The sequence below is a fragment of the Bos indicus genome, chromosome 26, assembly GCF_029378745.1.
Source record: "Bos indicus isolate NIAB-ARS_2022 breed Sahiwal x Tharparkar chromosome 26, NIAB-ARS_B.indTharparkar_mat_pri_1.0, whole genome shotgun sequence".
Taxonomy (NCBI): Eukaryota; Metazoa; Chordata; class Mammalia; order Artiodactyla; family Bovidae; genus Bos; species Bos indicus.
The window spans coordinates 19,371,936-19,398,224 of NC_091785.1; the positions used below are offsets into that span (position 1 = coordinate 19,371,936).

A 26,289-nucleotide genomic window follows, 5' to 3' on the forward strand; every position below is an offset into this window, starting at 1 on the left:
GCTGTGAGATTACTGAGTATCCCAGACAAGTCTACCCCATGTGGTTATTACATATTACCTATTCCACTAATACACAGAAAAAATGCAAGCTATCTATATAAAGCAAAACCAGTTTATTCATGAAGCTGTGGATGAGAGGTTAACCAGGACCCCATGTGACTTGTACGCTTCTTCCAGAACAGTGGCCTGGGCCTTGAGGACTTGCTTGCCTCAGGCCATATCCTGGGAAACTGATGTCTCAAGGGTGAATTCATCTTCCTGGGTCAGAGTTAGTTCGAGGTCACATGCTCCTGAGGTCCCTGAAGACCACGTGGGCTGCATTGCGTCCAGCGGCTCCCATGACACCTCCTCCTGGAAGGGAGCCTCCCATGAGCCAAAGCTGTGCTCACCCCCCTCCCACCCCTCTATCCCCTCTGTGGGATTGCCAAGGCACCAGCCACAAAGCAGAACAGGGAGGACTGAAGGGTGGTATTGGGGTATGGGTAACAGAACCACCTGGGACGATTATCAAAACAGATCCTGGACTCCCCTCCAGGCTTCCTGAATCCATGCAGGAAGGGCCAGTGTCTGGTCCAAGCAAGTGTCCCCCTTGCCTTCCCAGCCTGAGAGCTGAGGGGCAAGACTCCCAGCACATGAAGTAGAATGTGGGACTAGGGGTTGAGGGGAAGACCTGGCGGTATGGGCCTGTCTGGGAGGCCGAGACCCAGTAGCTCAGAGGAAGCACCCGTATGAGATGAGCCTCCACGGGGTCAATTAGGCCTGGGATGGGAGCAGGGAAGAATTTTAAAATTGAGAAACTGCACTGTGCCGATCCTTACTGGTCTCAGATATGGACGCAGAATTTAGAGACATGGGTCCCTCACAACCCCCAGCGGGAACTGGAGAGATACCTCCACTAGGACGTGTCCCCAGGCCTCACGAAGAGGGCTGAGCGAACCCGAGGGGTCTGGCTGGAGAATTCTCAATGCAGGGGAGGGCTTGTTCTCCGGGGAGTTCCCCGCTCCCCTCCCTCTCATCTCCCGCCTTATTCATCCTGTCCCACAGTCTGCAAGCTTCTGATGTCTGGCCAGCCCTCGCCAGCCACCAGGGGTAGTGGGACCGAGGCTCACTCACCAGGATGGGCCCCGCTTCCACAGAGATACAGGCCCCGGAGCGGGCTGCAGTAGCTGGAGTGGAGGGGCACAGGACGCGCGAAGTACAGCTGGTCCAGGCTCATGGCACAGTGGAATATGTTCTGCAGAGGCAGGGCTGTAGCCATTAACATAGGAGTCTTACGGTCTCCACCCCCTTCCCCACCCCTGTTCTCCAAGGAAGGTTCTTCTCCTTCCAGGGTGTTTTTGGGCTCTCATGATGCAGAATGAGAAGAGGAAGAGAGGGAACAGGCACATGTCCCAGGGCTGGGGGGCAATTTTCCTAGAGGCATTTTTCAAGAAGGAGGAAGGGTTGGGTGTATCTTCAGAGGGTGAGGAAACTGAATGGGAGAGAAAAGGGAGACTTGAAAGATTGTGTTGTGGACTATGAACCGCCCCCCCCCCCCCAACTCTGTTTGAAAAGTAGAGGAATTTGATTTATTTTGACTGCTGATGTGTGTTTCTTTGGCCAAGACACCCATCTGAGCCTGGGCCCCGGGGGCCAAGGTCACAGTGAGTGGCAGACAAGGGTGCTGGGACCGAGTATGGTTCTACTCCAGTGGCCTGGGTCAGACCAGACGAGGAGGGGCGTGTGGGGGCAGGGGAAGGTCACACCCGAGGGGTAGGTCTGACAAGACCAACATCTGTTGGACATCATGGTGGGGGTGACCGTCACCTGCCCCTTCAGTGTGTCCCCAGCTGAGCTCGTTTTCTTCCCTGGAGTTTCCTCCTCGATGGATGGACGGACAGCATCACCGCCCCCTCCTCGGCCTCCAGGTGGACCCTTTACATCCCCTCCAGCCCCCTCTCTACACATGCGTTTATCAAGATGTCTCAATCCACCTGCCCCAAGCCTTCCACCTCAACCCTTTCCCTTCCCTCTCCACTGCCTGGCCTCCTTCACTCTCTAGCCAGCCTATGCTGTCTGATAAAAATATAATTGGAGCTACACATGTACTTTTAGATTTTCCATTAGCCACATGAACACTTAAAAAGAAACTGGTGAAATTAGTGTTAATAATACATTTAATTTAACCCAATTAAATAATATGTTTAATTTAACCCCACAGATCCAAAATATCATTTCAACATGTGGTCGATATTAAAATTATTGATGAGACTTGCTGCATTTTTTTTGTCTTTGCTATCTGGGGTGCATTTTATATTGAAACACATCTCACGTTGGCCTGGCCATGTCTACGTACACAATAGCCAGTCGGAGCTAGTCGCTGCCATACTGGCTCTGGTGGCCTACCCACTCCCTGCCTCCAGGCTCAGTGAGTTGTTGATAAATTGAAGAGAAGTGTGAGATCAAGCTGCCCAGGGGAGGGGAGGCCCCTCTGAAGAAAGGCAGATGGGAGATGCTGATGTGGACGTCTGGGCGGAAATCCCACAGTAAGGTGATCTCTCCAGTGGGCGCTGCCTCTCCCGTCTACATCTCTTCTCTCCTCCCCTACTGCCTGCAACTGACCCTGTCTCTGTCCTCTCTCCGCTGTGGTCTCTGCCCCTGTCCTCCCTTCCTGCCTAAGGCTGGGTGTGGAGGGCCAAGATAAAGCCAAGTGGGCATGTCAAGGAGTGGAGGTGCAAAGAGAGTGAAGGCAGAGTGTGACGAGAGCCTCCCGTCCTATACGAACTCACCCCCCCAGGAAGCCCAAAGACTCTCTCCAAGTCAGGGGGTGTGAGGATGTCTCTGCCCACCACGGAGCCCTTGAAGCCGGGTGCGTAGGCCTCAATGCAATCAAACACTAGGTGCCAAACACAAGGGAATGAGACAGCGTTACGGAAGAGAAGAGGCTTATGATTATACAATTTGGCAAACTTACTAAATTCGTTAAACGCTACACTTAAAATGAATATTTTCATATGCAAATTATACCTCAATAAGCAAAACAACAACAACAACAAAACGACAGAGTCCACCAGCAAATAAACAATTCTTTACGAAGGCCTGTGGGTCTCAGATCACCCCAGCCTCCCACTTCTTCCCACCTTTACACTCCAGCCCTAAACTCTGTCTCCCCTTGAATATGCAAAGATTTCCTCACCTCATGGCTCCACTCAAGTTATTTCTTTTGCTTGGAATGCCCTTTGCTGTCTGGTCAACTCCTATTCACCCTTTAAAACCCAGCTCAAATGTCCCTTTCTCTGGAAGGCTTTCCTGTGACTCTGGCTCGTGGCTCCTCCTTTGGTTCACACAGTCTGTTGACTGTAAGGTTGGTTTATTACTCTCCCCCACTGGACTGCGAGCAACCTGAGGGCAAGAACCATGTCTTTTTGCCTTTCTTAGCCCACAGCCTGACCCCAGCAGGCACTCACTGTGTTGATTTTGGTTTCCCTGGGTATTCCTCTCTCCTTGGCACAGGCCTTGCAGGTATTAATCCGGAGTGGGGCCATCAGGAGGAGAGGGGCCCATTCGGGCCACTCAGCCAGCTGTCACTGTGGAGACCCGACGGTCTAGCTCGCCTTACCTCTGTCTGCGTAGGCGTTTCTCTGCTGCTCATCCCAGGCCTTGCCTCCAGCCAGCGTGTAGGGCGTGTACTGAGTGAAGAGGGAGACGACGTGGCAGCCGGGGGGAGCCAGGGTGGGGTCCAGCGAGGAAGGGATGCAGAGTTCGATCAGAGGTCTGTGTATGACAGGGGAAGAGAGGGCAGGGCCTGAAGAGCAACGCCTGCCTGAGAGAAGGGGCCGTGGAGCCATTCTGAGATGATGGGACAAAATGAAGACCTGAGCTGGGGATGCTGGGGCCGGATGGATCATCTCCGTAAGGTTATGGTGGTGTTTGTCTGCGCAGGCTTGGTGACCAGTAGGACAGTCCAGACCACCCACGGGGAGCTCTCTCATCCCCAGGTCCCTGACTCAGCCAGATCTCCAGGCTCCAGGCTCTCGGGTCCCAGCCGGCCCAGGGAGGTAAATGTGCAGTGGTCCCTGCACCCCACCGCCCACACACACCCTGTGCTCTAACCAGGGGCTCAAGCGTCTCCAGGTCCCCCACCTCTTGGAAGGCAGGCCATCCAGGGTGTCTTCAAAGGCCTGGTGGACAAGGAGGGTGTCCTCACAGTTCAGGTGGATGGAGCACTGGTGATGGGGCAATGGCTGGTCCCCGGGAGTGTTGGGGGCTGCCAGGAAGTCAGGCAGCCTGTTGACAGCCACTGAGAGACCAAAGGGGAGGGTCAGGGCCCAGGGGCCTGGGTCCTCAGCCCCTCCAGGGCCCTCCTTCTCTACCCATCGCCTGCTCCCCGACATGGTGGGCTGGAAACAAGAAGCATGAAAAAGTGTTTCATCTTCAAACAGGGGGTAGGCTGGGGGGCAGGGAATAGAGACAGGTCAGTCTTTCCCAGACATGGAGATTTCCCGCTCAGAAAACCTCAGAAAAGACAGTTCTGCTGTCCACTGTGCCTCTTACCATTGATCTTGGTAACAGGCGACTTGGTGTCCAGCTGGGCGATTCTCGCCACGAACTCCTCAGGAAGCCACTCCTGAAAAGAGAAGGTTCCACCCTAGTGGGGGCTGAGGCCCCAAGGGAGCTGCCTTCCTCCTTTACTCAGACTGGTCCCTCAACCTCTACTGCAGGAGATCCTCTCCCTGCCTCAGAGTGAGCCAAAACACCTCCTCTGTGAAGCCCTCCTGGGCTCCTCCCACTCAGTGTTAACCACTTTTTCCTGTGTACTTTGCCAGCGTCCTGGTGGTAAGTGGCCCAGACCAGCTCCTGGTATGGATGTGGCCCAAGAGCTGCAGCCTCTTTCTCCTCTGGCCTCTAAGCTCTTGGAAGTCTTGATGCTCTCAAAATTGTCTTAAGATGCTTTTGAAACTGGTGTTTGTTGAATTTTATTAGTGGAATCACTCAGAAAAATGATGCCTTGTCCCCAAGAATAAACCCCACGTCATTGGGAGCTCCATGTTCATACACATATTAGCACATCTTTGGGGGACAGGGCACATGTGGTCAATTGCAAAAGCTGTTCCAAGTCCCCACCCCTCCCTGCATGGACACCCCCTTCTATTGCCTTCCACTATGACTCCAGTACTGTTGCCTGGAAAAGCCCATGGACGGAGGAGCCTGGTGGGCTGCAGTCCATGGGGTCGCTAAGAGTCGGACACGGCTGAGCGACTTCACTTCCACTTTTCACTTTCATGAATTGGAGAAGGAAATGGCAACCCACTCCAGTGTTCTTGCCTGGAGAGTCCCAGGGACGGGGGAGCCTCGTGGGCTGCTGTCTCTGGGGTCGCACAGAGTTGGACACGACTGAAGCGACTTAGCAGCAGCAGCAGCATGACTCTGAGCTTGGTCCTGAGACAAGGCTAATGTTAAATAGGGAGCAAACAGAAGCACTTGCGTGATTGAGTTTGCTCCATTTTGCCTTGTGCCAGACCCTGAGGACATGTCTGGACTATTGCGCTGGGGGATAAGAAACACATGGAGCAGAGCTGAGTCATCCCGGACATTCTGACTGAGACCCCTGGACTAGCCACAGCCGTCAGCAGGGCCCATGAGTGCCCCTCAGCTGCTGGAAGATGTGTGGGTGAGCCCAGATCAGCTGAACTCAGTCAATATCAACTGATTGCTCCTGCTCTGTGTACTAATCCGTAACTCTTGTGATACGCCCGGCAGTTGTGTGGTTGTTATGCAACGTTCATGTGATGATGGGTTATTGACATAAACAGTGGAATCAGAGCTGGCTAGAGGGGAAAAATCAGGATAGCAGAAAGCTGTAGAAACAACTCTGGGTTGAAAGTCAGACTTGGGTTCTAGCTGTGGCTCTGCCAATTGCCAAATGCCTGGGCTCGGTCGCCTTACCTCCCTGGACCTTTCCCTCATCTGTGAGGCTTGCTGCTACCTGCCTGTCAGGTAAGCGGAGAAGGACGGGCTTCCCCAAATGTGGGGAGACTTGGCATTCACATCTCCCACCCTGATGCAGCCCCCTGAAGCCCCCAGGTTCCAAACCGCCGTCCCCTGCTGGGAGACGCCTCACCTCCCCAGCCTCACCTGTGGCGTTAACTTCAGGAAGGTGATCTGTGGCGACGCGTTGGACAGCACCACTTTGCTCCTCACCTCCGAGCCATCTTGCAGCACGACTCCTTGAACGCGCCCTCCACTGCTCACCTGTACTTTAGCCACTGTCTATGGCCGCCAGTAGGAGTCCCAGGACCCCCGGGAGGAGAAACAAGGGTTGGCTTTAGGGGATTTCTGCTGTTTGTGCTGCTCCTAGGACCTACAGCTTTCTCATCCCTTGCCGATTTCCTGCAGATCCTGGTGAGGCATCAGCCCACTCCCCAATTCAAAGGCTCACCCCAAATATGCGATGGTAGTGCAAATTCAAAGGGGACAGGCCTGGGTCACAGCTGCTCAGCCAGCGACAGTCTGCAGAGCCCAAACCCAGCCTTGTCCATCAGTAAACTAAGGACCCTCTGAATCTGCGACTGTGTTCCATTCTAAGATACTTGCCAAAAATCGGGGTGGGCGTCAAGGGGTGTTCACCTTTTCGGTGAAGATGCTGACTCCGTGAGCGGTGGCGGAGCTTGCGATGGCATCAGAGAGGGCACCCATGCCACCCTGGACATAGCCCCAGGCCCCCCGAACTCCCTCCAGACTCCCCATCACGTGATGGAGTAGCACATACCTGAGGACAGATAATCAGAATCAGCGGCTGGAGATGGGGTATAATCTCCCCAGAATTCTAGGTGCAAATATTCTTTCTCTCTCAGTGCCTTGAATGGACCACATAATCCACTTGCAGTTCTACATCTGCACACGCTGTTCTGGAATCTAGAACCCCCTTCCTCCCTCTTCTTTTGTTTGGCTAATTCCTCCTGTCCCTAGAGTTTCAGATGAAATATCTCTTCCGCATGGGGGCTCCTCTGAGCCTGGATCACATTGCCCGCTGCCTCGTTTTCCCATCACAACGCCCACAGTAAATAGTCCTCCACTCCACATTCTGTATCTGCCTCTCCCATGGGGTTTTGAGCTCCATTCACTATGGTGTCCTCAGCACCTAGTGCAGGCAACTGCTCCATCCATATTTATTGAAAGAATTAATGGGAAAAAAAATGTCTTAAAGGCCCATTTCATAAACTGGGCAGTGGCGAAGCCTCCTGGACACCCACAGAGAAAAGGACTTGCAGGCCCCAGCTGGAAATTCCTAATTGGCTGGTTGATCTTGGTCAAGGTGTTGCAAGCACTTGCCAATGCACACCCCCCTTTTCCATGGCCCTGGGAAATTTGGGGCTGGCTTAGTGTGTGTTGAAAAACCACCTCTGAGGGGTGCTCTTATCCCTTGAGAGATAAGCCACACTGACAGCTTCTAGTTGCATCTTCTGGTGCCCTGGAAATGGCCCAAGACTTGGCAGCATCCTCTATCCCTACACACACACACATACCCCCTCCATTCCTGCTCCTTCAGGGCTCATTAAGGCATATCACAACTGCACGCTTCATTATGTCTGACTGCCCCCTCTCGGATGAGGCTGTCAGCACACCTCCACTCACAAGGAGAGGCAGCTTCCCATCCATGTGGAGGTGTCTGTGTGTGTGCGCATCCTGGAACCCAGGGAAAGGGCCTGCGGGAGAGCGGCAGGCAACGGGGCTTCGTGGGAAGGGAAGAGAGCCTAGATAGATACGTAGATGGATAGATGATGCATAGATAGATAGAGAAGATACTCATGTTGAGACATCACAGCGGGAGGCAGGACCAAGGCTCTTCTACTGCAACAGTGGGGAGCAGTGGCTAAGAAGGAAGACTTGGCAGGGATGCGGGGTTCGGACAAGTCGGGCTGGGAACCAGCTCTGCCCTTACTAGCTGGGTGACTTTGGGAAGGTTATCTCCCTTCTCTGAACCACAGCTCCCCAGTGTTGCCTTGAGGGTTAAATGAATCCTGTGTGAAGTAGCTGGCACCTGCCTGGTTCATCGGGTGAGTTCAGTGAGTGATAGTTTTCGCTCTTGTGGGGGTGACTGCGCCCCTCCTGCTGCCCCCCCTCACCTGCCACACTCACCCACTTCCCGGAATGTAGGGATTTGTCATAGCTCCAATCACTGCGTCCGTTGCTAGAGTGGCTTTTAGAGGCTCAGACTCAAACCACTGATCCAGCACCTGGGAAAGCAGAGCGGCATGGAGAGGGCTTACCTGGGAGCAGAGGCCCTGTCCCGGCGAGGTCCAGCCTGCGGCTGTGGCACCGCTCACCTTGGCGGCTGGAGCTGTGAGGACCTGGTAATACTGGGGCAGCTGGGCTCCCAGGATGCAACCTGAAAGACGAGATTCATAAGATGCAAACCGAGACAGGCAAGAAGGGAACACTTGGATCCTAATGGCTCTGCACCTGCTTCTTTATCTATAAAATGGGAGTCATATTTTCTACCCTTAAAAGCTATTGTGAGGATTAAATGAGGTAGGTAAAGCATTTCTAAATCTATAGGCACTTAGTACATTTTAACTGTTAGAATTATTTGGGGGCCATTTTTAATTTGTATCTTACTCTCTTTGAATTCTCTAAGGCTGTACCCTGGGAGGCAGTGGTTTGGCTAACCCATTTCTCTGACACTGATTTAAACTAGCTCAGAAGAGTGAAGTAAGCCAGAAGGAAAAACACCAATACAGTATACTAACACATATATATGGAATTTAGAAAGATGATAACAATAACCCTGTGTACGAGACAGCAAAAGAGACACTGATGTATGGAACAATCTTATGGACTCTGTGGGAGAGGGAGAGGGTGGGAAGATTTGGGAGAATGGCATTGAAACATGTAGAATATCATGTATGAAACGAGAAACCAGTCCAGGTTCAATGCACGATACTGGATGCTTGGGGCTAGTGCACGGGGACGACCCAGAGGGATGGTATGGGGAGGGAGGAGGGAGGAGGGTTCAGGATGGGGAGCACATGTATACCTGTGATGGATTCATTTTGATATTTGGCAAAACTAATACAATTATGTAAAGTTTAAAAATAAAATAAAATTAAAAAAAAAATAAACTAGCTCAGAGAGTAACTGGGCACTAGAACCTTGAAGGTAGAGGTCATGAACTCTAGGCATTTTGCCCCAGTGCTGAGCTTGCTGTCTGGCACAGAGCAGTTGCTCAATAAATGTTGACTACATGAATGCTTAATGCATGTTTATTGCATGAGGTTCCTTGGACTGGTGATGTGGGAGGCAATGTCTGCTCTTGACATTTGTGATAGATTCTACCAGCTTGACTCCGTCACCCTCCCCGGGTCCACACACTTTGCCCTGTAACTGCACTGCCTCCCACCCCAGCTGAGTGGACCTGCCTTACTTCTTGCTTCTGGGCTCACACGATTTGCTTGGCCACTGGAGTGTTTGCCAACATGATGCAACCAGGGGCTTGGAACTGGCCTGCACATCGGGGCTTGCCCTCTGCACTTTTGTCATGGATATAAGAAGGTCATGCCTGGACGAGCCTGCATTTTCCAAGAAGAGGATGAGAGGCACCTGGAACAGGGCTGCTCCAGCCACGGATGCACGCATGAGACCAGCTCAGACCAGCTCAGCCCAGTTTGGACCAGCTGAACCATGCAGACACATGAGAAATAAATGTTCATTTTTACATGCCACTGGAATGTTGTAGTTTGTCATGTGGCAACTTTGTGACCACAGCTAACTGGTTCAGTATTTTTGTAGAATGTAGACGCTTAACTGGTCTTTGTATCCTTGTTTGTTGTTCAGTTCCTCAGTTGTAGCCAACCCTTTGTGACCCCATGAACTGCAGCACACCAGGCCTCCCTGTCCTTCACTATCTCCCAGAGTCTGCTCAAACTCATGTCCATTGAGTCGGTGATGCCATCCAACCATCTCATCCTCTGTCATCCCCTTCTCCTCCCACCTTCGATCTTTCCCAGCATCAGGGTCTTTTCCAGTGAGTCGGCTCTTCACATCAGGTGGCCAAAGTATTGGAGCTTTAGCTTCAGCATCAGACCTTCCAATGAATATTCAGGGTTGATTTCCTTTAGGATGGACTGCTTTGATTTCCTTGTTGTCCAAGGGACTCTCAAGAGTCTTCTCCAGCACCACAGTTTGGGTACACTTTGTACCCTAGACGAGTGGTAGAAAGTAATAGCAGGCTTGGTGAGACTTCCCTTCTCATACCCACGGCAGACATCACTAATTGGCCACAGATATTTTTCTTGCTGAGTCCAGTCATCCAGCATCCTTCTTGTATGGGGGCATCTCTTCAAACTCTCTCGGCCCCCTCTCTCTCAGCCTCCCCCAGCCATGGCTATGGTGCCGAGCTCCATGCAGGCTCCAGCCAGCTGCACGCAGTGCAACCTGACCGCATCTCACCTCAGGCCTGTAAGATGCACTTCTTCTTCATGTCTTCCCTGGGGCCTCCCTGACACCAGGACAGGGTACCCATGGGACTCACTTGGCACCCATGGATGCACAACCCAGAAGTTAATGCCTCACGTGGGAGTTAATACCCATGGGGGCAACCTCTGAACGCTGGGGGAGAGAACCCAGTGGGCAAATGTTTCCCCTCTCTTCCCCTGAGCACGTTGTCACGTGCATTCCCTAAGGCTCCTCAGAAGGTCCAGGCAGGACATTATCACGCACAGTGGTGGCCAGTTCAGTAACACACCCTGGTGCTGACTCTCCCTCTTTCCCGTTCCTCCTCCTTTCCCTAGGATCCTCCTTCAAAATGAACTACTTGAACATAAGCCCTTGGTTCAGGCTCCATTTTTAGAGCATGCCAGCCTAAGATAAGACCATCTCACTTACAGTGCTCCAGGCGGCCCTATTAATTGACAGAAGTTGGCAGGCTGCCTCGGAGGTTCAGGCTTATGTCCAATCATGGAGAAACTGGGCTCAGCCACATGAAGGCATTCATCATGCCCTGATACCTGCCCTTGGACTTACCTGCCTGCCACAGGGGCTTGAGGGTGGACAGCGACTTGAGCCTTTGTAGCAGGGAACCCCGCTGGAAGGCCTCCAGGTCCACGGGGGCTGAGTCCAGGAGAGGGTCAATGGCTAATGCCAAGCGATCCATGAATGCCTCATATTTGGGAAAGGCCTGGAACAGAGCTCTGAGTCAAGGTCCCACTGCCTAGAATTCCACAGGACCCTGTCCCCATGATCTGCCCTCCAGACCACCTGGCCTGTGCCTCCCAGCCAAGCCTTGATGATTCCTCAGGCCCCACGCCCTGCCAAGCATGACTCCGCTTGGCTGTGCAGAGTTACTCCCAGTTCTAGGTCTGTGCACTGGTGTCAGCACTAGGGCAGGTGACAGAGGGTCTGCATAGTAATAGTAGGAGGTCACCAGGGGTGGCAGGCACAAGAGCCTAAGGCTGGCCAGCTGTTGGCCATGGAAAACTCAAGTACCCTAGGACATGGTCTCTGTGATAAACCAAAGACCACTTACAAGTTTATTCTCTCTCTCCTGTCTTTCTATATCTCACTGGTAGAAGTAAGATCTCTTGCTCTGTACCCCAGCATGTTGACTGTTCCTTCCTGGTCTGCAAACCCCACCCCCCACATCCTTTCATCATCAGCAGGAACAGAACCCTGCCTCCCTTTACCCCGCAATTTCCTACAACAGAATGCATATGACAGCCTGGTTATGACCCCCCTTCCCTGGATGGGTGACAGGAGCAGGGATGGACATCTATGCCACCCGAGGCCCTATCTTACTTTTTAGCTCAGAGCTTTTAATTTTTCATTCTAGAACTCTTGGATATATCCATGGAATTTTAACACCTGTTACATTAAGAAAAGCTCTGTGTTGAATTGCACTGGAGACTCTTGATTAAAATGAAGATAAATAGCTTCCTCTGCAACAGGTCTTCAATGTGACAACATGCAAAGACAAAACCAGAATTCTGCTCCTGACTTTCCACACTGAGATGTGGCCTCTGCCTCCTGTTTCTGTGGTCACCAGCCATGGCCACGGCCACTGTCCTCTAGCTCAGGGACCCAGTCTTGTCCTGAATCCTCTCCAGTGTATCTGAGATGGGTAGGACTTGGAGGAGAGTGTAGGGAGTGCAACCTACAGAGTGCAACTGTACAAAAGAATCATGTGCAAAGCACTTAAAAAAAAAAAAAGCAAAGCTCCCCTAGTGACCTGATTGTCCACCAGGTTAGGAAACCACTGGTTAAAGAGAGAGGCTGGATATGTGGTTTTCTTGGTTTTACCCAATAGTAGATTAACAGAACAAAAATCATCCCCCATGGATTGCTTAACCCAGGTTCTTCTTAGAAAAATGTCTCCACCAAGATATGAGTTAATGCTATGCCGTCAGCTTGTATCTAGGTTGGTACAACAAATGGCCACTCAGAGAATCTTTTTCTGTCTGTAAAACCAATCACACCAGGCCCATTACATTCAATGACTCATCTAGACAAAGCTACCCAAGAAACTCCTCGCAGTTCAGTCCCAAGGGAAAACTGTGCCTTCTCCATCAGACCTGCTCATCATCCTGGGCACATTCTTGCCTTGGGCTGCCAGGGAATGATGCCAAAATAGATGAATATTTATTATAACTCTCTTGTCCTAAATTCCTGATCCAGTTTGTTCTATCTTTAACTGTCTCTGATCCCCCCTTTTTCTTTTTGACCTTCATGTGCTTTAATATGGAAAACCACTTGGAATTCTGTCTGAAAGGAGAGGTAGAAAGCACATACAATATAAGGACATATCAGTGGACTCCCTTTTGAAACTTGAACAGTGGCTTCATGCTGAACACACACTGGTTTGAGGGTCTCCCGTGTCCACTGGTCTTAGCCACTGTTCTCCACCCCTTCTCTTTGCAGTGCCCAAGATCAAAGGCTGGCACAGACTGGAGCCCTTGTAGGGCAGATGGGGTGGCCTGTCCACACCCCTGTGGCCTTGGACAACTTGCTCTGGGAGAATTCCAACCAGGCCCATTTCCTTTCAACAGTGGCCTCCAAAGGACTCCCCTTTCAGTGGCTAAGTTTCTGTACTTCCAATGCAGGGGCCCCAGGTTCAATCCCTGGTCAGGGATCTAGTTTTCACATGTTGCAACTAAATATCCCACATACCGCAACTATACGACCTAGGGCAGTCAAATAATTTTTTTTTTAAGACAGCCCATCTCTCAGAAAATAATGTTTAAAAAGAAAAAAGAGCAGCCTCCAGGCTGAGATGGAGGAGAAGATCCATCGCTGGTCACTTTCCCTACCTGGGCATCCTTCTTTGAGAACTGGGCGATCTGCTTCTGATTTTCCACCATATCTGTGCCCAGCAGAAGAGACCGGGGCACCTTGCCCCCTGTGCCCTCTTCCAGCATGGGGGTGAAGGAGTAGGGGTTTCGAAGATGAAGCCTCAGCCCATGTTTCTGCAGAACACAGACAGCACAGGTAACATTTGAAGGGCTCTGCCCATGACCCTTCTCTGATTGTGCTTAGGTGACCTGTATTATTTTTGCTCCAAAATCACTGCAGATGGTGACTGTAGCCATGAAATTAAAAGACGCTTACTCCTTGGAAGGAAAGTTATAACCAAACTAGACAGCATATTGAAAAGCAGAGACTTTACTTTGCCAACAAAAGTCTCGTCAAAGCTATGGTTTTTCCAGTAGTCATGTATGGATGTGAGAGTTGGACTATAAAGAAAGCTGAACGCTGAAGAATTGATGCTTTTGAACCGTGGTGTTGGAGAAGACTCTTGAGAGTCCCTTGGACTGCAAGGAGATCTAACCAGTCCATTCTAAAGGAGATCAGCCCTGGGTGTTCTTTGGAAGGAATGATGCTAACGCTGAAACTCCAGTACTTTGGCCACCTGATGCGAAGAGCTGACTCATTTGAAAAGACCCTGATGCTGGGAAAGACTGAAGGCAGGAGGAGAAGGTGATGACAGAGGATGAGATGGTTGGATGGTATCACCAACTCAATGGAGATGAGTTTGAATAGACTCTGGGAGTTGGTGATGGACAGGGAGGCCTGGCATGCTGTGGTCCATGGGGTCATGAAGAGTCGGACTCGACTGAGCGACTGAACTGAACTGAACTGACCTGTATGTATTTAGGTACCTGTATGCAGGTTCCCAGGGGATTCCCAGGTGGCGCTAGTAGTAAAGAACCCGCCTGCCAATGCAGGAGACATGAGATGCGGGTTCAATCCTTGGGTCAGGAAGATCCCCTGGAGAAGGGAATGGCAACCTATTCCATTATTCTTGCTTGGAGAATCCCATATACCAGGGAGCCTGGCAGGCTACACAGTCCATGGGGTAACAGAGAGTTGGACATGACTGAAGCGACTTAGCATGAACATATACATGTAGTTTCCCAAGGCATGTGGTCGTGGTTCCTATGTTAGATATAAGTGTATAAAAATCCTTCTTGCCCAGGCACACTGTGGCAGACCATACCACACCATGCGACGCCACACGTACATGCCATGCTATGCCACATCACACCATGCCACACTACCCAGTGCCAGGGACTGTACTGGGGCTTACAGTGGTTACAATGGTTACAGAACCATCACAGTGGTTCTGTAAGTATATCATCCTCATTGTAAAATGCAATAGCAGAGGCTCAGAGAAGTGAAAAAAGTGTTCAAGGTCACACTGGGAGGTGGATCCAGGTTTCAAACCACATCCCTGAGACTCCAAAGCCCTGGCTCTCAGCAGTAGTCTTTAAATGCCCCCATTTCAGTAATAATTAAGACTGAGAAAGACACAATAAAGCCACAGTTATGTGAAAATCCATACTTACTAGATAGATAAATTATTCACATAAAAAAACCCTTTTATTTACTTTGCAGACTCATTTACTCCATGGTCACTTTAAATGGAAGTTCCCTTGATGCATTTAAAATAGTTGATTTACAAATATTTGATTAGTACACAGAACTTTCCAAGAGCACATTTACTTCTTCAAAGAAGGTGGAGATAAAACAAAAGGGGCCTGTGCAACCCCTACAAATAAAAGACATCCTGTTCCTTCTAGAGACTTTTTTCCTAAACCACTTTTTGGATGAGTGATTGACATACAAGGAGCTGTATGTATTTAAAGTATGCAGCTTGAAAGATTTGGCCTCTAGAGACTTCTTCCCCCAGATACACTTTGGTCTGCTCCCACCTCTTTGAGGTCTTTGCTCAGATGTTACCTGAGTAGCATGCTCAGCTCCCCCTGACTCTTTGGCTCTGATCACCACCTGGTCAATGACACACTTAGTTTTCCTCTGTCTACACAGGTAGAATGTAAGCTCTCTGAACTCAGGGGCTGAGTCTCTTTTTCTCAGTGCTGTATCTGCAGCATCTAGACACCATGTGATCAATACATAGTCTATTGACTAACTAAATGCACTGCTGCAGACAGGGCACCACCCCAGAGGACAGAAACGAGATCTGTGAGCAGAAGTTTTAGGAAAACACACAGAAACCCAAAGAGACCTTTCCAATATTACAGCAGAAGTCTCCCCCCAACCATGGGCATTCCAGATGGCAGGATCTCCATGACTGAGCATTGTGGAGGTGCATCCAAGTGTTGGAAGGGGTGGGGCTGGGAGACCCACAGGATCCTTCCTAATGCTGAGATGGGAAATTTCTTTGATTACAAACTGGAGGAATTTCCAGCTTGGTTCCTCTTGATACAGTGAACCCTCTAACACGCAGGAAGCACCCTCAGTTCCTCTGAGCCTCTCACCCTTGGCCTCCCATCCATCACCAAGTCTCAGATCTCAGCCTCCAGACCTCATCCACATCTCCCCAACTCCCTGCCCTGCCTCAGCCCAGCTGCCACCTTCTGAGCTGCCCTGCAACCGCTTCCACCACAATCCACGCCATCCACCAAGAGGACTGATCTTTCATAAAGTCATAAATCCCATCACCTCACTTCCCGATTCAGCACCTCTACTGTCTCCCTGCTGTGCTCAGATAAAACGCAGGCCCTTCCTCCCAGCCCACAAGGCCCAGTCTCCTCTGGCCCTGCCCACCTCCCATACTGCCTGCTGCCCCTCTGCCTGGCACTTCTGCTCTGGCCGCTTGACCTTCCTTTCCCTGAGGCCTGTCCACTTCCACTTCCTTCTGCCTGGAATATCCTCCCCTCAGATGTCCACAGTGCTGGTGACTGCTTGGCGTTTGAATGTCAGCTCAGATGTTCCCCCTGCCTCCAAGGGAGGGTTTCCTGGTCACCAGTCCAGGCCGGGCGTCCAGGCCCTCACTGTCGTGCTGCCTTAGCTTCCTTTCTGTAGGTGTGCTTACCTCCACCTGAGGTTCTCTCACTAAGCGCTCAGCCTTGCCACCCTCCCTCACCACCTTCAGTCCACATGTTTCTCCCCGGGCCCGGCACAGGACAGGTACTCAGGAACATTTGCTGAATGAATGAATCAATAACCCCCAAAAAGGTATCCAAGAAGAACCCAGAGTTTGCTTCAGGTCTAAGTAATTGAACACGATTCATTTATTTGTCTGATTCCAGGACTTTTTCCCATAAAGAGAGTGACTGTCCTGTCTGACTCCTTGTGACCCCATGGACTGCAGCATGCCAGGCTTCCCTGTCCTACACTATCTCCTGCTCAAACTCATGTCCATTGAGTCGATGATACCATCCAACCATCTCATCCTCTGCCGCCCTCTTCTCCTCCTGCCCTCACTCTTTCCCAGCATTAGAGTCTTTTCCAAAGAGTCGGCTTTTCACATCAGGTGGCCAAAGTACTGGAGCCCCAGCCGGCTGCCCCAGGCACTGTGCTAATGATGCGCGAACACCAACTACTACAAGAGCCTTCTGAAGCTGGTAAGATTACATCCCCATCTTACAGATAAGGAAGACAAGGCACCGCAAGGCTAAGTCACACAGCTGCTAACGGCAGAGCAGAGATTCAAAACTGAGCAGGTAGGGTCCAGAGGCTGAAATCGCAGCCTTGTGCTCTACCCAGGACAGAGGTCCGTCCTGAGAGCTCACATTTGAGACCTGGCCCATGGCCACCGGCAAAGTGCACGAGGCTGAGCAGGGTGGCCATCAAGACGCCCTTGGCGGGGGCACATCAGAGCTCAGAACAAGGGGGAGGGCTTGGTTAGACTTGGCTCCTCAGTCATTTCCTTGTGTGTGAGCTTAATCCCCTGAGTTCCCTCATAAAATGGGGACTCCTACTCATGCACTTGCCACGGTGCATAGCTAGTGTGTCTGAAAATTGCCTTCAGTGATAGGCTGGTTTGTCTGGGGACAGAGACCCGTCCCCAGGCCTCGGCAGGATTCCACCTGATCCTGGCTGGCGACAGGTGTGCTAGCGGTCTCAGGGACTCAAAGAGTAATTTCTCTCATGGTGACCATGGCTTAATGTCTTATTAATTTCAAACTCAGCACAGAGTTGGTGCTGAAGTGCTGTCAGCATCATATGCAGATGGCACCCAGGACCCTCTCTGAGTGGTGGGTGACAGAGGCACCAAGCAGCTAAGTGGCTCCAGGAATGCATGACTGTGTTTGTCAAAAAGGCAGCTAGGGGTAAAAGGAATCTGAAAGGGCGGGGGCAAGACTGTGGACTAAGGCAAGGCTGAAAGGAGTCTACAGGGGCAGACTGGGAGTTCCCAGGATGCCCTACAACGGCTCAGGAGCCTGAAGAGCTGAAAGTCTGATTGCTCAAGTTGCCGAGGATGGTGACTGGCTCTCAAGTGTAAGGAGGGCAGCAGGTGGGCCCAGGACCTAAGGCAGCTTTGCAAACTCAGGTGCCCAGGGGCCCAAGGGTTCCTATGGGGGCTGGACAGGGCCCCAGGGAGTGATGGACAAAGCACTGCCAAGATGGCATTCATGTAAGGGGTCAGCTGGTGTGGCATCTAGGAACATGGGCTTTGAGACATTTGATTTATGTATGAAATTTCTCGATCTTTAAGACACCAGGTGGGCCAGACAAAGCCCATCTGTGGGCAGGCATCAAGGAGAGCATGGGAGATAGACATACCCTCAGAGGGAAGAGTAGCAGCTGCCCACTTCCCCAGCCCTCAGGCCATGGAGCAGGTGGATGGACACACACATGTACACACACACTCTACCTTCAGCTCCAATTCGGAGTAAATCTGCGGTCGTAGCAGGCTGAGGAGGTAGGATGCTCGGGAGAACTTAAACCCTGAAGATGAATTGGATGAAGACAGTCACAGGGATCACCAGTGGTCACCCCCATGCCCCTCACCCACCTTTTTGGCTCACCTGGGACTATCTCCTCTGTGACAGCCGCACCCCCGATCACGTGGCGTCTCTCGAAGACCGCCGTGTTCACTCCAAATCTCTGCAGGTATGCCGCCTGGGACAAGGCACACAGACCTTCCCTTTATTCCTGGGGTCCACCCGCAGTCTCAGGGACCTCACCACAGGGCTGGCTCGAGCTGTCCCTGCCTCTGAGATGCCCTTCCCCACCCTTTCATAAATGCCCACCTCCTCAGATGTCCTCTGAGGCCTGACATGACTGCTCGTGCCCCTCCGCTTCCCAGCCCCAGGTGACCTTCCCTCCTGCAAGGTCTGGAGCCTCTGTGAGCTCGTGCCCATCTCCTGGGCAGGGTGGCGGCAAGCCTTGCCCTCCTCCCTAGCCTGCAGCAGGCAGCATGGGGGGCGTGTCGTGTGAGCACAGAGCACACCTTTCCACTCCCCTCTTCTCCTGCTGGGGCGACCTCAGTACCTGATCTATCTGGCCTCAATTTCCTCCTGTGCAAAAATGGGGCTGATGATAGCAACACCCACTTTTCCTGCCTCACAGGGCTGCTGTGAGAATTCTCTGAGTTGGTCCCTAGAAGGAACTTAGACATGGGTCCCTGGCACATGGGGATGTGTTCGGTCAATGAAGCTATGATTATAATATGGCGTCATTTTGGGGAACAAATGTTTCAGGGGAGAGTATTCATCTTTCTCTAGCACTTGGTGGAAAATCAATAAATATTTGTTGAACCAAACTAGCCCTCCATCTACTGACCTAAAATGCTGGCCCTCCCACCATCACCACAACCAAGGTGACCACACGGATGGTGTAGCTCAGAAGGTAGACTTTTGGTGACTACTATGCCAGATGCTGTGCGAGCATCGTCTCATACGATCCATCTTAGAGGTAGGCACCGTGATTCTCCCCATTTCGCAGAGGAGGAAGTGAGGCTCAGTGAGGCTAACAGCTCAAGTTCCCAGAACTGATGAGTAGAGGTGTGGAAACCGCACCCGGTCTGTACACAGAATCTATGCTCCTGACATATCCTAACGAGAAAGGAGAAAGAGGAGCCTCGGTGTCACATCTGGAAACTGGCCTCAGAGGTGAGCCGTGTTTCTCCCGTTAGACATCAACAGTCCCACAGTGATGACGGCAGACAGAGGTGGTCTGAAACCACGATACAGGTGACAGGGCAGGGCCACTTCACAGCTGTGTCTTAGCAAAGACGAGACGAGGTCTGTGGGTCACCTCAAGATCCCAATCACTGGCTCTCGTGGCCAAGATGTGTGATGCTGTGTGTGTGTGGCGACCACTCTGCATGCTAGCCTCCCCTCCCTGCAGACATGGTTCAGAGATGCCCCCAACTCTCCAACAGTAATCAATCTAGGGCCAACTGCCTACTTTCTCAAGCTGGCCTCAAATCATCCAGCGAAGTGCACGACCTAGAGTTAAGTTCTTCCTATATCCTCTCATCCTGGGATGCCCCAAGGTTACCTTTTGAGCAAGGCTTCTTGAGCTGAGGCCTCAGGGCACACCATCTATTTCCCTTCCCCTCAATTCAGTGAGGGTGGGCATTTTAATTCTCATTTTATCATGGGTCAGAGAGATTAGCTGACTGGCCTTAACCTTCACAGGTGGAAAGTGGCTGAGCTGGGAGACAAACCCATGTTCATATTAATACAAAAATCAGTGTTTTAAATTACTGATCAGTTGAGTTAAATAGGGAGCTTCCCTGATAGCCCAGTTAGTAAAGAATCTGCCTGCAATGCAGGACTCCCTGGTTTGATTCCTGGGTCAGGAAGATAAGCTGGTGAAGGGATAGGCTACCTACTCCAGTATCCTTAGGCTTCCCTTGCAGCTCAGCTGGTAAAGAATCCACCTGCAATGTGGGAGACCTGGGTTTGATCCTGGGGTTGGGACAATCCCCTGGAGAAGGGAAAGGCTACCCACTCCAGTATTCTGGCCTGGAGAATTCCATGGACTATACAGTCCATGGGGTTGCAAAGAGTTGGACACAACTGGGCGACTTTCACTTTCACTTGAGTTAAATAATGTCTGCTGTAACATGTTCGAATAAAACTGCTATACTGGGGAAAGTATTAAGACGTAACACAGGTCTCCTGGCTCCCCACATTGCTGAATCCCCTGCACTGATATTCTGGAGCAGACGCTGCTCAGAATGCTCTGTGTGAATCTTGAGGCCTGAACCTTGATCACACACTATGGCCTCCTAGGGGTACATGGACTCTGGTTTGAGAAGCACAGCCTCAGGGTCACCCTGGCCTGCGGTCAGCCTGGGACCCAGACGCCAGCTGTGCCGGGGCAGGGCCCTGCCTTCTCTGCTGGATTGGCTCCCTTACTGCCTCCAGGGTGGACCTTGGACCATGTGCAGCTGCATGTTCCCCAAGGTGGTGCCTGGCCTAGACCTGCTGGGGAACACTGGCTCTGTACACAGGGACAGCCCACCATCTGGAGTCAAAGGGCCCCCGGCCCCAGTTACTTGCTCCCTAAAGTTCCAACCTGCCTCCTGTGTTATGTCCATTACACACTTTCCCAGCTGTTTATCACCTTGCTTTTGAAAGGTCAAGGGGGAAACCTATGAGCATTAAGGAGAGGCCAGCAATCCTATATCGTCTTTAAGGGCTGTGGATGTCCTCTTGAGCCTGTCACTGGTCAGCACCGGGGTGAGGGGACCAGCCGGCCTTTGCTTCCCCCCAGCGACCCTCATCCTGCTGGCTTCCTTACACTCCTGCTGGGAGCCACACACCCAGGGGCCAGTGAAGTGGGGCGGAGGGGGAGGGACTCACAGCCACCAGCCCGTTGTGTCCTGCAACGAGACAGAGGAGAGGGGAGGAAAGTGACCGTGGTCAGCGGGCAGATACATTCCTTGAGGAGTGTGGCCCCCCACCCCTGTCCCCATGCCCATGAGGATCCTGGTGAGGTAGCAGAACTTGCGGGACCCCCTCACCTGAACCTGGGTGTTGGAACAGCATCTAGCTTGACACTGTAAGACACCTGGTCTTTGGGGAATCACAAAACCCTGGTTCTTGCCCCAAATTGAAAAAAGTCCTGTCACCTTGGCTTGGCCAATGGCTCATGCTGGAGTGGGGACAAGAGGAACCCGCAGGCATCAGATGAAAGTGACCCCACAAAGCCTTGCTGGGCTTCCAGCAAGGGAGGTTGAGCAGATGACTGTCGGAGGAAGCGTCAGAGTTGACTTAGAGGAAGAGAGGGAGGCCTGATCGTGCTCTGATGCTGGTGTCCCTGGTCATCCAGGTAAGTGCTGGTCATGTGGACAGTTGCCGCCAAGCAGGGCTTGCTTTGCCCAAGCATGCCGCACAACAGGGCTCCAGAAGGGGAATCTTTGTCAGTTTCCAGTGTTCCTGAGATGGAACAGCTCAAAATGAACTCAACACATACAGCGTCAATGTTCGCTAGAATTGCTGAGTGTGCTTCAGGGTGCTAGACGATTGGGCAGATTTGTCTGGTATAAAGTTTCTTTCCAAAAATTTTAGGCAGGCAGCCCCTGGGGTGCAAGCCCTGAACTTGGTTTGGGGTCCCACATCCCACACCAAGTCCACGGCTAGCAAGTGCTTCTCCAGCTCTGAGAAGCTTCAGGGTCACTTAAGAACAAGCGTCATCACCGATTCCCGGAGCCCTCCCCAGAATCTACTGGGCAGGCTGGGGGCAGGGACTAGGACGGACTTCATAGAAGCTCCCTGGTCATTCAGATGCAGGTGGTCTCAGACCACAGGCCTAGCACGTGTTTCATGAACTAACATCGAATCATCATGTGATAAGCACGTCATGATCTATTTGTATATTTCATTTAAAAATGCTAGTTGATAGACTACTGTTTTTAACCTGCTTTTGATAATTTTCTTAAGAAAGTTAAAAAAGTGTGATGGATGGGAATTATGAATGAATTGCAACCTGAAGTCTGAAAAGCCGTGCTCTCAAACACATACAACAGATTAAAGGCAGATTGTCCTGGGCTCGCCCTGCTGTCTGGCGTCTTTTTCACGTGTAAACAGGGCCTGCTGGGCTTGCAGTGTCGCAGGGAGGATGACCAGTAATATACCTAAAGCACTTGTGCCTTAGCAGACCCATAATTAGTGCTGATCATAAATCCTGGAAAACTAATAAAGGCTTCCAGGCAACAGGGTCCAGTTCAGTCATCACGTGAAAGCCCACAAATGCACAAACAGACCTCAAATGGCAAAGGGCAGGGATCCAAGAGCCCAAGTTCCTCCTCCCTCCACCACTCCCCCACTCTAGCTGCGGCTGAAACTTTGTCCTGCGGCTTCTGGTGACCTCTCCCTTCCCCTGCAAGGAGTCTTAAGCTGCAGGCTCAGCTAATCTCCAGGCCTGACTGCAGAGTTCCTTAGGCAGCAGGCACAGAGGGATGCGGGGGGAGGGGTGTGCTGAACGTGGGTTCCCGAATGTGTGGGCTGCAGGTGCCACATCAGATCCACTCCAAGAGCTGGTTAGGTGTTATGATCCCCTCAGAACTCTAATCACCAGGTAGGGAGCCCTTAAACTGCATTTTAACAAGCTCCTTGGGTCATCCTTTAGGCAAATTTGGTCAAATAACTGAATCAGGATGATGGCCAGGTTACTGGTGTGACTTCAGGGAGCAGAGATGATCTGTATCTCAGAAGATACCGCTGTGCTCCTCACTCAGGTTGGATAAGTCTTCAAACCAGGTTTCCTGCCTTGCTTGGCAATCAGAGAAGCAACGTTGAAGAAAAATTCACACCTGAGAAACACACTTGTGAGCCATTCACCCAGGTACCTGGGGACCTAGGATCAACCCTCTCTGCCAAGAGACAGCAGGGGTGGGTTGTCTCCAAGGGCAGAAAAGGTGGGAGGAACTTCCGTTTACGGAGCCCAGTCAGTGGGCACTGGAGCTGGAGTCCCCCAGCCCTGGAAGTTGGTGAGACAGTTGTCAAACAGCCCCTGATAAAAATTATATAAACTTACAATGAAATAATGATATTAAAGACAAAGGTAATAAATACTCAAAGCTTGTCATTTCCTAACTGTTTTACTATATTTTCCTGTTGTCTATGTCTTCACGGTTACTTACATCCATGGACACATACAGGGGCCATGCTGCCTGATGATGCCTGGCTGCATCTCTCTCCCAAATTCACAGAGACATCACGTTGGTAACTTAGAAAAAGGCTGCAGTGGGAGTAGTCACACCATGGAAATCCACGAACACTACACACCAGGGCCTGGGTTGTTATTTTGTTGGTTGTTAGTACTCTTGCCTGGGAAATCCCATGGACGGAGGAGCCTGGTGGGCTGCAGTCCATGGGGTCGCGAAGAGTCGAACACAACTGAGCAACTTCATTTTCACTTTTCACTTTCATGTACTGAAGAAGGAAATGGCAACCCACTCCAGTATTCTTGCCTGGAGAATCCCAGGGACGGGAGCCTGGTGGGCTGCCGTCTATGGGGTCACACAGAGTTGGACATGACTGAAGTGACTTAGCAGCAGCAGCAGACTTAAGAAAGTGATGGAGAAAATGCTAATAATGCAAATTAAACTTAACTGGCAGTTGTGCCCACAGCAGTTACCTTGTGAAACAGAGCAAACAATTGAGGAACTGTTCTCCTGTTCGCAAAATATCATTTGACTGAGTAAGATCATTCCAACTGTTGAAGGAGGAGAGAAGTTCTGACATAAATCTTTGTTTCACTATCTTTCTGCTCTTTAAAGAAAATAAAAATATCATACAATGTTTCCTTCAAAACTATTTTCATTTGTCAAATTGCAGCCGTAGGTTGGTCACTGAGTTCAGCAAAAGTCACGAGCACTTGCTGAGTGGACTGGCCACCTGGAATTTAGAGTATTGTATATCTCACCTGCAAAACTGTGCTATACTTCTTTGACTTCAGTATTTACAATAAACATGTATGGATATATATGCACACATTCTCCCCTGGAGAGGTTACTGGTAAGCACTTACCAGCACAGGACAGCTCTCCGTAGGGATGAAAATGAAGAAAGGCCCAAATAGGGATGCAGCTTTAAAGCCATGTGATGAGCAGGTCTTTCCAGGCCTGTCATCCTCTTTCTGTATAAACCCAGCTGGAAATAATGTCAGAAGTAGAATTTGAGGCTGTGAGTGGAAGGCCCTGAGAAAAGGAGCCTGGTCCTGGCCTGGTGCCTCACAGGCTCAAGGTGGAACCAGTGCCCTGCACCCTGGGGCTCAGCAAAGCGCAGCGGGGTCACCGCAGCAGGTCCTGTACAGCCCAGGTGGGCAAGGCAGTGAGGGCTGTCACTTCTGCAGACAGGCGAGAGGACCTCTGGGACTCGTGTCTATTTTCCCCTAACTCCCCTTGACGGAATGACTGTAGTGTCCTCAGGATGGTCTCAGTGGTCAGGTACTGGTGACCAGAACTCAAGTCACTTGTGTTAATTGCTCACACTAGTCAGTCGTGTCTGACTCTTTGTGACCCCGTGGACTGTAGCCTGCCAGGTTCCTCTATCCATGGGATTCTCTAGGCAAGAACACTGGACTGGGTTGCCATTTCCTTCTCCAGGGGATCTTCCCAACAGGGATTAAATCCAGGTCTGCACTGCAGGCAGATTCTTTACCATTTGAGCCACCAGGGAAGCCCTAGAACACTTGGGGCGGCAGGATTTCAAAGGTCTGTTGTACCAGGGCTCCTTCCTCGCAACCCTTACCTACCATATGCTTTCCAAGGATGTGGCAGCAACTAGCTAATTTCACAGGAGATTCATGGAAACTCCTGAACTCACTTAATCCTCCCTGGTCATTTTAGATGGGTAGACTCAAGCCCAGAGAGGGCAAAAATCTGCTCCAGGCCACACAGCAAGTCGACGGCAGAGCCAGCTCCAGAATCCTGGCATCTGCTCGCAGATGGGTGGAGTTTTCACCCTAGCAACTTGCTCTCACCCCAAATCCCGGCCAGCCTGTGCCAAAGCAGTGAGAGGGCAGGGGCGTGGATGGGCACCCCCCCCCCCCACCACCCCAGGATTCTGGGCAGGCTGCCCTCTGGCCCCTCAACTCCAGCCCAGCCCACTTTACCTGCGCCTACCACCACTGCATCGTACTCAGGCTTCAGGCGTCCCCTGGTGTCCGAGAGAGCTCGTCTCCATGTGGGGCGGGGAGAGGCGCCTACGGCCCTCCTGAGCCCTCGGCCACATGTGGTCATTTCTGCCCAGGACCAGGCTGGGAACTTGCTTGCAAGCAGCCTTTTGTGCCTCTCCAGGCAGGGGGAGGAGCAGGGAGAAGGAGGAAGAGGAGGAGCTGCAGCCCAGCTGCCGTACTTGGCCCTGGGCCACGACTAAATGGGGACACTTGAGTTGCCCGCGGCCCGGCCTTCCACCCGGGGCAGAGTCATGGGCAGTCACCTGTTAACCCGGCAGAGGTCCTGCGCCTGCAGACCTCCAGAGTGATCACTGTGCTGCTCATTCTCTAGGGCTCCGCTGTGCCAGGTGCTGTGCCGACCAGTCATGCAACCCCTCACGTGGGCCCCAGACGGGGAGCACTGAGGCTCAGACAAGTGTGTGTGTGTGTGTGCGTGTGTGTGCATGTGTGTTCCAAAGGGCTGTCCCCTCCTCTGTGCTGTCCTGCTTCTCATTAAGGAATTCAATGTCCAGGATGAGCTGGGGGTGGGAATCCAAGTAAAGAGAGGGACTCAGGTCCAACTTCCTGTCCTTGCAGCTTGTAAGAGGGTAGATGCTCTATGCCTGCGGCAGGCTCAGGGATCCGCTGCCTGCAGGACCAGGGCCTCGGCAACACTGCAGGGGGAGGGGGGCCATCTGCCCCGGGACATCCAGAGAGCCCCGCGTCCTTGCCCAAATGCTTTAGCGCCATCCGCTTCACAGGCTTTCACAAAGCTGGCAAGGTTTGGGGGGCTAGTTCAGTTCTCTGTGATTCTGGGGTTTGCCTTTTTCTTTTGAAGGTCTGAACATTTCTCTTGCGTGTTTTGCTACCTTTCTCATTTCCCAAGAATCCTCAAGGATTTAAAGAGCACATCTGTAAAAAGGTTCAGCTAAGTGCTCACTCTCCTGTGGCCTGT

At 51.6% G+C, this 26,289-nt stretch overlaps 1 protein-coding gene across 1 annotated transcript; it reads right to left on the minus strand.

Moving 5' to 3' along the window:
- Positions 1-98: 98 nt before the first annotated feature.
- Positions 99-25,641, minus strand: PYROXD2 (pyridine nucleotide-disulphide oxidoreductase domain 2). Its single transcript, XM_019953122.2, has 16 exons — positions 25,293-25,641; positions 21,036-21,055; positions 18,246-18,339; positions 18,092-18,165; positions 13,281-13,436; positions 11,002-11,155; positions 8,307-8,368; positions 8,119-8,216; positions 6,607-6,748; positions 6,115-6,249; positions 4,534-4,606; positions 4,123-4,279; positions 3,599-3,753; positions 2,769-2,875; positions 1,114-1,234; positions 99-351 (listed from the first exon to the last, which is right to left on the minus strand). Exons 1-16 carry the CDS (start codon positions 25,417-25,419, stop codon positions 281-283), a joined length of 1,746 nt encoding a protein of 581 aa, XP_019808681.1. The 5' UTR covers positions 25,420-25,641; the 3' UTR covers positions 99-280.
- Positions 25,642-26,289: the final 648 nt, after the last annotated feature.